Genomic DNA, 13,275 nt, shown 5'->3' with positions numbered 1-13,275 from the left:
GGAAAGGGAACTGTTGGTCATGTGCCTAAACTAGCACTTTACTGCAAACTGTTTGAACACCCAGGCACACTAGATTCTGGCCCTTTGTCAGACAGTATTTTGCCCCAAGTATACCATCTCTAGCAAAAACGCAAGTGATAGGCAGAATTACTTGTGTGTAGTACCATCTATTAAGGCTCTGTCAGGGAAGGAAGATTCATTGTCTACACTGGTGCACCTGAAGGCTTAATATAACAAGAAGAAAGTAAGGCCGTAACTCAAAACTGAGATCTAGCAAGGCTTATGATGTATGTAACCCTGAGTGCGATGCTACTTGTGCCCTCACCTGAACAGTGGGATCCTGCCCGGTGGCCCTGCTCAGCTCCCTGTGTAGCTGCTTCAGGGTATCTGAGCGAAGATCTCCCCTTATAATCAAACAACCTTGCAAACCATTATAAAACAGGATTTAATTATTTACAAGGTAACATATAACCAATGCAATAAAACGTTAGACTGCATGACCTGGCGATGGTGGCTTAAGGGTTAATGCTTCTTGGATACACATTACACTAGGGGAAGGTATACAAATTTCCCACAATAAATAAGGAACCAATACATAAATACATTGATACTCCAACTAATAAACCATCAAGAACTTACTTACACAGTCTATAACTTGTATACTGTGTACTGAGGACCCTGTATGCACTGCCCCTGGCTGGGTGTCCAAGGGAGCAGGACTGCGTCTGTGTCCCAGCACAGGAGCCACGGGTGGTCCCTGCTGCTGGCATCCCTCTCTAAGCTCCAGGGGTCTCCATGCAGCAGGTAGTGGCCTCTCCCCTGCAGTCCCTGCAAGAGAGCTGATTCCTGCCCAGTCCCCCGTCCCTGGCTCAGCAGGGAGCAAGACACTCCAGTTTTCTGCTACTCTGTCTTCTGTCCTTTATTGATACAAAACCCAATGCCTTTATGTCCTCTATTTCTCTCTTCAAGAGAAAAATAGAGGTATAAAGGCATTCAGTTATGTATCAATAGAGGACAGAGGACAACCAGACTCTATGATGGCCACCCTAGAGCAGTGTCTGGGCTGCAGGTTGTAACAGTTTCCCCTGCCCAGCACAGCCTCAAGGCACCTGGCAAATGCAGCCCTTCCCTGGACCCTGCCTGCCCCAGGGCTTCTGGTGGCTGGACTCTAGCCCAGGGCTCCCTCCAGCACCTGAGCCTGCCCCTCCCCAGGGCCTTCTCACTCATGGGGGAAAAACCAGGGCAGTCTCCAGCGGTCTCCCCCTGGCCCTGCATCCCCCTCCCCTGCTGTGCTCACCCAGCCACACAGGGGCTTGCAGGAGGCTTTTCCCAGGCTGGGAGTCTCCCTCTTCTCTTGTCCTGCCCCTGCAGGGCTCCCAGGGGGAAAGGAGGGAGAAGGACACAGTGCAGCACTCTCCATACAGCCTCTGGCTGCTGCTTCTGCAGGGCTCTGCCAGGGGCTCTCAGAGGGGCAGCCACAGGGAGATCATTTTCCTGGTCTCCAACCTGTCTCTTACCCCCTCTCTCTCTCCTTTGTTCTCCCCCACCCTGGGAAAACTGCTCCCCTCTTTTAACCAAGCCTCTCAGCCAATCCCAGGCCAAGGCTCTTCCTGGGCTTCTGCTAAGGTCTCATTTAAACCTGCTGGGGTTACATCACCCCTCCCACTTCTGAGAGGGCTGCCTCCAAAGCAGCTTCACTTGCTCACAGGGCAAATGGTGTCCCTACTGCAGGGGTGGGCAATTATTTTGGGCAGAGGGCCGCTTACTGAGTTGTGGGAAACCATCTAGGGCCGCATGACAGGCCGCATGACAGGCAACCCAGGGCAGATAAATATTAACTTTCTAAATTTTTTAGCAGCCCCACAGGCTGGATTGAATGGCCTGCCGGGCCGCATCCAGCCCCCAGGCTGCATTTTGCCTACCCCTGCCCTACTGGGACAAACTGTCTCTTCGCACTCTGCCCCTCTGCAAGGCAGCCCTTCCTATTCCTTCAGGTGGGTCCGTTTGTAACGCTGCTACATGTAGAAAGCTGGCCGGAGTAAGGTCTGAAACCTAGTGGGCCTTAGCATAAATACAGGATGTTTAGTCAACCTTCAACTGTCAGTTATAAACCAGTTAAGCAAGGATGGCATAATAAACCACAATCCTATGCAGAAGAGGTGTTTTGAATATTTGGGGGGTAAAATAGGGAAGTAAAGGAGTTGACAATTGCAGCAAAAAGAGGGCAAGCAGGTACAAATACATGCAAACTTGTGCCACAGCTTTTGGGAGAGGCAGAAAACATTCCAGTGCTGACTACTTGACTGCCAGCCCACCAGCACCTTTCTTCTTTCAGTAGAAGAATGTAAGTAGCATTATTGTCATGGCAACTGCTTAGCTTGTCTGATTTTTCTTTTTTTTTCTAAAGCCATGTTGTTTGACTTTCATATACAGATTTTGTATTCTCCTCTGTCTGTCTTTGGAGGGCCCTCTACTAATCATTTTTTTAAATGGAGCTGAATTGGGGCCAAAGAAGTCTATGCCTACTTTGCTCTTTTTCCTGTGCTTGACATTGTTCTGGATTTTGCTGGTGGACAGAAACAGTTCTTTTTTTTTGCTGGAGCCTCTGGCTTTCAGGTCTAATGCCCTTCCTCCTCAGGACATCCTTTTTATAGTAGTTTAGATTCTGCATCTTGTTTGGATGGGTGACTTCCTTTGCTCACTCTAGTTGCTTTTCTCAAAGGCTATAATTCTGGGATTTGCACAACCCTTCTCTGAGATTTTTCTCAAAGAAACAAATCAGTCTTTAGGATTCAGTTAGTCAGGTCCTAACATTGCAGGATAGGTCCTTTGTTCTTAGATCAGTGTATTTTTACCTTCTTGGTACTATTTATAAACATCTCTCACATTATCATTTTCACATGGGCTAGGGACAGACATTACACATAAACCGGTTTAAGTGATCAGAAACTGGTTTAAACCTGTAACAGAACAGATGTTCAGTGTACATAAACCAGTTTGAAAATGGCTGAAACCGGTTTGACATAAACCTGATTGAATGTAGTATCTGCTTTGGCTCAAATCAGTTTATGCAATGTCTGTCCCAGACTCCTTGCTGGTTTAAGATAAATCAGAGTCCTCCATCATCCCATCATGCTCTCTGGCTGGGTGGGACTCTCTGCCCCATAGCAGGGCTGGCCCCTCCCCTCTGCTGCCTCACTGGAGCTCAGCAGTGTCTGCAGGCAACTGCCTGGCTTCTGCTCCCCCCCTCCCCTCCCCACTCCCACTCCCACTGCTCACAGACACCTCAGCTAGCAGACCACAGGCTGGCTACAGTTCATGCTATGGGAGATGACAGAGGCAGACAGGCTTTTTGGAGCTATTCAACAGGTCCTTCCTTGGAAAAACTGTTTGATCCCCCCTCCCCTCACCACTCCCTGCTAAGCAGGAATTCCCCCCTCCCCTCTGCCTTGTGGATAAGGTATCTGTGTATTAGCTAGAACACCACATTCTGGGTCTATGCTGAATCAACAGGCAGAATCAACAGGTAGCTGGTAATGTCCCTCTGTTTTCTTCATAGGGTGATAAACACTGAGATGGGGTGACACTGTTATCAGCCCCCACACCCCTGGCTAGCTTGCCTGTCAGTTTGCTGCAGTGCAGACAGTATACAGAAGCAGGGAGGGAGACTAAAAAGCTCTGTATCATCAACAGATGCATGCACTGCACACCCCACCTTTGCCTCAGTGCTAGCTGGGGGCTGGCAACACTCCTGCCCCTTCAGCAGCAAGCTGGGAAAAGCCTGGGACTGCAGGCAGGCTGGGGGGTCACACCCCTCCCTAATCAGAGCCTCCTGCTGGGACCTGGCCACACCCTCCTCAGCTCAACTCTGCAAGGGAAGGAAGGGCTGCTCTAGCACTTCCTGGCTTCCAGCCTGAGCCGCTGCAGGAATGTGCCCAAATTTCCTCAGTCCAGATGGACTGTCTGAATGGTTGGAAACTAGTTCAGCCTAGCCAGGTTAAACTAACCTGCAAAGGTTGAATCAATTCAGGTTCAGTCTTTTTGAATGTCTATTCCTAGCCTAGATGTTTAAGCAGGAGTTTCCCTAGCCCTCGAGTGCAGGACTTCTCAAACTTCTGAGGCACATTTTCATTGTCAACTTCCTGTGTCTGAGCTAAGTAAAACTCTTCAAGTGCTTTAAAACAAGCCCATGTCCCCAGAGCCTCTCTGGAGAGGAGTCTATGATACCAGAACAAGATTGGAAAAAAACATTGCAGGAATTCTTTATCTTCATTTTTTTACAATGCCACAGGCTTTTTTTTAGGAAAGAGACTCAGAAACAAAAGGAACATGTGAAAAGAGACCCCAATGAAAAATAGTTGAGATTTGAAGTCTGAGTCACAGCAAACTGTGGGATTGTGGAATCACTTTCCTCTATGCCAGCTTCCACAAGGACACAGGGTGGATTTTATTTTCATTAGAAAATGTTACATTACATTTCATCCTCTGAGATCACATTAATGTTTAGAGGAAATAGGGAAGGATCTTCTTGTATATACAACGCTCTTCAAAACATCAGTCTTTGGCCAAAATACAAAGTGAAGGGAAGCAAGTAAGAAATTAAAGTAAAAAAAGGAAGTCACCCATCCAAACAAGATGTAGAATCTAAAATAAAATATTCAGCAGATATATCACTTGTCACAAGCAGAATTCACAATGACTATCACAACAGTATTACAAATGGAATGTTTATTATTAAACAAAAACCAAGTATTTTTCCTTGCAAGTAAAGAATAGCTCACTCAGAATATGATCTATTCCTTGATCTATACATTGGTAAAATTCAATAGGCAGTAATACAAGGCCAAATTCTGCAGTCTCTACTATTGAACATATAAGGCATTTCTTAATGATACAATAGGCTTAATGGAGAATTAGAGCTAGAAAGAGCTAACACAAATGGTGGGAGGTTATCATATCCTGCCCCTGCTCACAGATATGGCATAAACTATAATAAACACCATCACAGTGGCCATGTCTACACGAGATCCTTACTGTGCAGTCACTACTGCACGCTTATTTTGCACTTGCATACACAAGTGCTAAATGACTGTGCAGAAACCGGAGTTACTGCACAGTAATGTTGCCAAACAGCTTTTACGTGATGCTGACTGTGCAGTAGCTCATTACTACTGTGCAGTAACATCATGTCGCACTTCGTACCATGCAACACACCTGTGCAGTAGTAACAAGCTACTGCACAGTCAGCATCTCATGTAGATGCAGCCAGTATGTAGTAGGTGACCTGGCAGAAGCTAAAGGTTCTGATAATTTTGAAGGGGAAACAGCTGCAGGTAATTCTGAATACAGTTAATCATAGTAATTCCAAATCAAATATTCCTGGAGATTATAGTTTTGAAGACAAATAGGAAGAGAAATTAGAATATCAACAAGGTTGCATTATGAAAGCTTGATTCTGCATCTATTCTCTCCTCTCTCTTCTGCACTCTTTGTATGCTTTGTCAGGGAAAGGCAGAACTATTATCGTGGTCTCTGTCATGGCTACCCATACACCAAGCCATAGAATTGCTTTCTACTTCAGTATGTGCACATTCGGTCAGGAAAAATACCCCATTGTTCAGAAAATGTTGTATTTGCATTTAGTTAGGGAACATTTCGATACCTTTCTTTTTCACATTTGCTGTTTTTGATTTCAGATTTTCTTCTGTGCTCAGGATCAACCATCCCCATGTATCTGACACTAATCATTTTGGGCCTAGCTGCCCTTATTGGTGAGTTTGGAGCTCCCTCTGGTTCACTAAACTTGCTGCCAAGACAACTGAGTAAGAGATTTGGGGACACATAAGATGTTAAGGTTATGAGCAAACACTCAGATTAAAGAAGGTTCACCAGGCCTAGAACAGCTGCTCATGTGCCCACAATTCTTCTTCTACAGCAAGTAAACTTCTACAGCAAGTAAAAACTACATGGGGTCAATCTAGCCTAGCCTGATTAAAGAGTAAATTGACCTGGTAAAATACTCTTACTGTGAGGTAATTCAAGGCACATGATCAGTTACCATGTATCATTTTTTTCATGCAAAGTCCATAACTCCTGATACCTTTCCTGCGTTTGCTCTCCATACCCTAACACGTTTCATTGGTATTTCCACAAATCCTAGCTGTGTACATGGGCATAGGGAATGAGTTCAACAGTCAATGGAATCAAATTAGAATCCATCATATGATGGAGCTCATAGTACTTAGCGAGACACTTGCAGAATGGGGACAGGATGTGTCCTGTGATGGGCACTTGGGCATAGAGCTCAGGATGTTTTTCTCCCTTGGGTCTTGGAGAACACAATGAAAGATCCATCTCTTTGAAAAGGACATCACCCTCAGTAGAGGCAGTCCTTTCTGACTGACAACCTCCCTAAAACCTATGAAATACAAAGTACTCCATCTTGACAAGAGTATGGTTAATGACTCTCAATTTGCCTACCTTTACTTCTGCTCACAAAAGCTCCTTAATGTAAAAATTCTCTATCTAACTCTTCAGACACTTCCAATCAGTCTGGATGCTATGGTGATATAAACAGAGTTGATAGCACTGGGGCATCTTGTCAAACTGCAAAACCAGAACGCTTAAAATACTGCGGTGAGTATGATTGTGTTTTCTGGCTCATTTTAGAATACAAGGTAATCACTATAATCCACAGCTCTTGATTTCTTCCAAGCAATGAAAAAGGGATTAATTGATTAAATCTCATAACTAGAGCGATCAGTCATACGTCCTGGATTAGCCAGGACAATCCCAGATTTCAGAGGCTGTCTCAGCATCTCAGCCATTGGAGAAACTTGAAGCAAGATTGCTGGGAACCCACCTGGGTCAGGAGCTGGGCTTGTGCAGGTGGGTTTCTACCAATCCAGGCCACTTTTGAATCAGTTTTCTCTAGGAAGCCCAGCCAACAGGCTGCTCCCTGGTCCAGACTCTATTGGGCTCTGAGCAGAGTTGCTTGTGCAGGGGGGCGGGGATGCTTGGGGGCACTGGCGGAGAGCAGTGTCCTGCCTGGCCCTGCTCCTGGGATGTGTGGGTTTGGGGCAGGGGGGTTGGGGCGTCTGTATTTGGGGGGGGGTGGTCCTGCCCAGCCCAGCTCTTGGAAGCTACAGGGGTGGGGGGAAGAGGGCATGCATGCATTGTCCTTCCCAATCCTGACCCTAGCCGCTCTCCCCCCCGCCCCATCCCAGATTTCCCTCAAATTATTATGGTCACCGTACTTATAACATCCCTCCAGCAAAAATAATCCTATTTTGTTTTCACTTATCAGACAACTACCAAAATGGTGTTGCTCCGTTGGCATTAGACAAGTCAAATGAATGATCGTTTTAATCCAGAAAGTAAGGAATCCATTTTTATATTAGCAGGTTCTGATCCTTCTATATGTTTTTGAAGCAATCAGACCTTAAATTGAAGTCATAAGTGCTGGGATGGCTATAAACCTCAGAAGGCCTAGCTCTAGGTGGTCCTGAATTTTAAAATTCGGCCAAAGAGACCACTCCAAAGCTGTGCAGTAAATCAACAATGGAGCTGACTGAGAGAATCCTAGTTTCCCATCTCTTACTTAGCCATGCCTGAGCACTGCTGTCAGTACCAGCACTGCTAGTAAACTTGAAGGAATACCTTATTCTGATTGTTTCAAAAATATAGTAGGATTTAAAACACAGACTTCGCTCAACTAGGGGTGAAGTTACACATTACACTTAAACCATACTAAGGACACTTAAAACACAAGTGTCCACACATTAAAGATCATTAACTTGTGCTAAGCACCCTCCTTAGCTTGTGTTAGGGTAACTTCAGCACATTCTAACTTTGATACTAATTAGCACTGCATAGATTTAGTATGGTTTTAGTGTAATGTGTAATTTCACCCCTATAGGATTTTCTCTAAGTGCAGGATGAGCTGATGTTGAGGCTTCAAAAGAGAAAAGGAGTAGAAAATGCAAGTATGAGGACTACTACTCGCTCTACCACAGATATGTCTCTTGGAGGTGTAAAAAACCACAATTTGTTTGACTTTGGGTCCCCCTTTCAACTCTGAACCTCCATACTTCTGCTTCATCCTTCTGTCTGCAGACAAGATCCTTGCCTAGAGGGTCCCAGGTGCTGTCTGTTCCCCCACTAAGACAGTGCACAATTCCCCTTCACTGCCCCAGCAAATCCATACCCATTCTTCCTTGACTCCAACAATACGGATAAGCACCAATGTTTTCCATATCATTTCAAGTCACGTGTCTTTTTCACCTTGATACTATATACATGATTCATAAGTTAAAATGCACAACCTAACTCATACAGTGTCTACCTAGGGTGACAAATAGTTCTGAAATTAAATAATGAAAACCTTTACTTGTACAGGAGTTCCAGCTTCTCAAAAGATTGCTGAGGGGGATCTAACCAGAATGAATAAATATAAAGACATCATTAAAAGTGCTGGCAGAAAACAGTGTGTGGATCCAGCTGTGATTGCTGGCATCATCTCTAGAGAGTCACATGCAGGAGCTGCCCTAACCGCTGATGGCTGGGGTGACGGGGGAAATGCCTTTGGTTTGATGCAAGTGAGTAATTTACAACAATCTTAGAACAAGATAGCATGAATGGGTGTTATAGGCAAGAAGACAGCCTTATTTCTCAATAGTGCAGCTACTGCTGATGTCCATACCATTAAAATAAACTAGGTTTGCAGCAGCACCATGTTGACTAGCACACAGGACAACTGAAATCAGCGAGCAAGCTTCTTTAGCGTGTTGACTCCTGTTTGGATAGTGTTTTTCAGCCTGTGATCCGCAAACTATATCTAAGGGGTCCACAAAAGATTACTATGAGTAGTCAAAAGTATGTGAATACCCACTCTTACAATTCAAAGAGGTCAGTACCTTTATTTGAAATTTCCAAAGGGGTCCCCTCCTCCATTTTTTAGGGGTCTGCAAGTGAACAAAGGTTGAAAACCACTGTGTTAGGGACTGTCTTTTAACCTTTTAAGAGGCTATGCATTTTACCCTACCACCCAGAAAGTCCATTCTCTTGTGGCAACATTTGTGAAGGGGAAAGCCTCACATTAAGGAACTAGGTGAGTCTGCATTCTCATCATAGTAAGTTTATATTTGATCTTTTCCATTACTTTCCGAATTCCCTGGTCGCAGTGGCAGCATGTTTAAATTTGTATGGAATTCTGTACTGAAACACCCTCTCCCATGCAAGTGTTACCTAGCTCTGGAACTCTTTAAGCAGATGGGTACCTCAAGGTTTGATTTTAAAAGGTCCCGAGACATGTAATATTCAGCTTCTGTGTGCGCCCACAAACACTTTAATCTCAACAGGGCTGAGCACCTCAGTGCCCATCTCACCCCCATTGTCTAGTGCAGGGGTTGTCAACCGGGGGTCTGTGTATCCCCGTGGGTACTTGGGAAGGCCCTAGGGGATTCACATGAATGGGCGGGGATGGAGTGCCATCACCTACCACCCCACACCACCGCCTCCCAGGAGCAAGGCTGGGGCAGGGTGAGGGCAGCAGCACCCCTCTGTGGGCTACATAGGTGCCATTGTCTACTGGTACCTAACAGCTAGACTTACCTCCACCTACCTCCACCCAATCTAGGAAGAATCCTCATAGCATGTTTACCTATGAGGCAGTGACAGCTGCATTTTCATTTAAAGCACAAAAGGGAAGGATTGGAAAGGACGTGGCCCCTTTTACATACAATTTAGTAGTTAGAGCACTCCCCCATGATGCGAGTGTCATTCCCACTTTTGCTGCAGGGGATTCAAACCCTTATCACCCAGCTTTCCTAACCCCCTAAGCCTCCAGACTGTTGTGTGGTAGGGATGGATTGCATTCTCTATTCAAGATTCACCAATTCACAGTGTGTGAGGTGCATGACTTCAGCTTAGTGTTTAGGGCCGTCACTTGGAAAAGTGAACTTCTGGGTTCTGAGCACAGTTCCCCTTCTGTTAGCACTGCCAATATCTAGTAGTGAAAACATAGTATACAGAGAAGCTCACAGGGCATTCTGGCAAAGAGTTGACACAATAAAAGCTAGTTTAATCCGTTGAAAGGGCAGTAAACTGCCTAAACTTATTGGGGTAAGTCTTATCTCACCTTTACATGTGTAAGTGGCACTAATATAGCTACTTAACTGCAATTCTTGGGACTTCTGCTAAATTTAGATCCTATTTCTACCTGTGGTAGAACAGGATCATCCTATACACATGCTAGCCAGAACTCATGCGGAGGAGCAAACCCCTCCTCACCTTTTAGCCCAATAGCCTTGTGATTAAAACACTTGTGTAGGGAGGCATTCTAGATTCAAGGTTTTGATCACCCAGAGGGTTTGGGCCTCTATCTCCTGCTTCTCAGAAAAGTGCCTTAACCATGGCACAGCGAGACCTGAGTTCTGGCCCTGATCACTCTCCCATTGGGACAGAAACAACTCCATTCCTGTTGATTGGCATTACCCAGTGAATATTAAATGCATTGTTTGGTAGGCTAACTTCAGGAGGGGAGCGGTTAGCAATGCCTGGCCCATGGCCTGGTGATTAAACCATGTTACTAAGAAACAGAAACATATAGCTTCAAATTCCCTCTAGGTGACCAGCAGCTTAGAACCTAGCAGGCTCTTAGGTGGCAGGACCGTCCTGCAGCATCAAACACCCACTAGTCATAGTTTTACTCTAACGAAAGCTTTGGACTTAATAGACATTATATAGGTGCCAGGCATTTCTATTTCCTACAGGCACTTATGCAAACTTAATGAAGCCTAATGAGCCTATTCAGAAGGGAAATGCAGGGGGGTGCAGTTACATAGAATGAAAACTGCATGTAAAGGCCAAAATTGTAGTTACAATGTTACATAGGTACTTGGTTGCATACAAGATTTAGCCCATCATCTTTTACCTTAGAGTAGTAATGTTTCCTTGGTTTCTTCTAGGTTGATAAGAGGTATCATACACCCGTTGGGAAATGGAACTCTGAGGCTCATCTCATCCAGGGCACACAAATCCTTGTGGGTATGATTAAGGAAATCCAGAGAAAGTTCCCAAGGTGGACTAAAGAACAACAGCTGAAAGGTGAAGTATGGAATATATTCAGGCTATGAGACAAGGGAAATTCTAAGACACATATCCTATTAAATATCTTGTGTTACTGAACTTCTGCAAGAATCTCTCATAATTTTCACCACTGATGCAATTCTTCTGCTTCCTGATTTCCCAGAGCTTGGACAGTGAAACTAAATACATCTGTTTCACATTGGTTTTCCCTTTCTTTAGCACAATATTGGGTTTGAGTTTCCAACACTGCAGGGGAATAGTTAAATGCAAAAAGAAATCCTGTATACACATCTGCTTTAATGTGCATTAACCTAATTTAATATGCATTGAAGCATCACAAAAAAACTGTGCTCTTTAACTAATGTGCATGAAAATAGACTCATGTGCCTTTTTCTAGTACTTCACAATGAAGGTACTAATTTAATGTGCATTACCTAAAGTGCATTAATGAATGTCTAGATGCACCCTTTATGTTGTTATTTGGGCCTCAACTATTTGGCCATGTCTGTGTCTACATGAGATGCTGAGTCCACAGTAGCCTGTGACAACTCTGCAGTAGTGTCATATGGCAGGAAACATGATGCAACTCTACTGTGCAGTAGTAATAAGCTAATGCGTGGTCAGAATCACAAAAAAACCCATCTGGTGACGCTACATCACAGTAGCTCTGGTTACTGTGAAGGCATTTAGTACTTGTTCATACAAGTACTAAATGATTGCACAGTCAGCATCTCATGTAGAAGCAGCCATGAGAACTATCCTGAAGCCATTGAAGATAAGAAGTTTGGTATTTATTGAAACAGTGCCAGCATGTCATTCTGAATCTCTGTAGACATGCAGTCTTTTTGAAAACTATAGAAAGATCTCAAGAGAATTACAAGATTGTGCAGGTTAACATGAAAGATGCAACAGAGAAAATTAGCCTCCAGTGGTGAGCTCTGTGCTGCTAGCTCTAGACTGATTATAATATCTAGGTTAGCTCATTTACAGCTAGCTCAGGTGTCTATGATACACTGCAACATGCTGGCAGAGATTCAGAAAGAGGAGGAGAATGAAATCCATACTTGTGTTTTAACATTCACCTACCATAGTTTTCATTCAGCCCTGAAAATGACTGTGACAAGGTTATTGGGTCTTCATTCATTAAGTGTGGGTGTGGGCTGAAGAATGAGGCCTCCTGTTTGAACATGGTTAGCCAAATGCATGCTATATTTTCACACAGCTACTGGTATCTGTGAATGTAAAACTATCAAATCCTGATTTTTGAGTGAATTTAGGATTTTATACATTCTGTTCACACAACCTCAGTCTAATCAGATACACACAGTAAGAGAGCAATTCAGACATTTCCAAAAGCTCTTACAAACTAGGAGAGAATGTTTAGTTTTCTGTCTGTGTTTACACTTCTGATGCTTTGTTTCAGGTGGGATTTCTGCCTACAATGCAGGACCTCGAAATGTACAGACCTATCAAGGAATGGATATTGGCACAACCCACAATGATTATGCCAATGATGTAGTTGCACGAGCCCAGTTTTACAAGAAAAATGGATACTAACTGTGGGAATGCCCTTCTACTTGGATAAATTACAGTCCTTAAGTTGATTGGTCCAACTTTAATGAGAGATCTTGAGCATTGCTTAATGTTACTGATTGTTTCTCTGAGCAATGCGGCTTCCTTGGTCTTACTATTGTCAATTTGTTGCCTTCCCAATTTAAAATGTTGCTTATTTCGTTATTTGTCATTTTGCTAAGAAATCAAAGGGGAAAGTTCTCTCTTTGGGGAATTCAGCTTTCATTTTCAATTTTTTTGTAAATTACTTTGAAAATGCATTCTTACAGCAGCTGGCTTTTGGTTGAAAATCTTCAGGTGCTATGCAAATTATGCATATGTATTCTAATTTCTACATTCATTCCTCTTCCCCGCACCCCACTAGCCTTTCTCTCACCCACTGACTCCTCAATTTATATCTTCACTAACTGGCTTTCTTGCATGCAGACCAGTCTCTGGCTTCTTTACTGTTCATGCCATCCAGGAACAGCACAAACCAACTGCAGAGACTTCCTCAGTCTGACAAAGGATTGTTAAACCTGAAAGCTTGCTAAGAAATTTTTTTTCCAACTATTTAGTTGATGTAATAAAAGATATCAGATTTACCCAAAGAACCTTGTCTGCCTATGTCCTTAG

At 44.0% G+C, this 13,275-nt stretch overlaps 1 protein-coding gene across 1 annotated transcript; it reads left to right on the top strand.

Annotated features, from left to right (window-relative positions):
• Positions 1 to 2,245: 2,245 nt before the first annotated feature.
• On the top strand, positions 2,246 to 13,094 carry LOC102377346 (lysozyme g-like). Its single transcript, XM_006026335.3, has 6 exons — positions 2,246 to 2,344; positions 5,697 to 5,771; positions 6,538 to 6,636; positions 8,398 to 8,597; positions 10,968 to 11,106; positions 12,512 to 13,094. The coding sequence occupies exons 2-6, from the start codon at positions 5,729 to 5,731 to the stop codon at positions 12,643 to 12,645; spliced, it is 615 nt and encodes a 204-aa protein (XP_006026397.1). The 5' UTR covers positions 2,246 to 2,344; positions 5,697 to 5,728; the 3' UTR covers positions 12,646 to 13,094.
• Positions 13,095 to 13,275: the final 181 nt, after the last annotated feature.

This window comes from Alligator sinensis, unplaced genomic scaffold (genome assembly GCF_000455745.1).
Source record: "Alligator sinensis unplaced genomic scaffold, ASM45574v1 scaffold144_4, whole genome shotgun sequence".
NCBI lineage: Eukaryota > Metazoa > Chordata > Crocodylia > Alligatoridae > Alligator > Alligator sinensis.
This window is presented reverse-complemented; position numbering and strand designations above follow the sequence as displayed.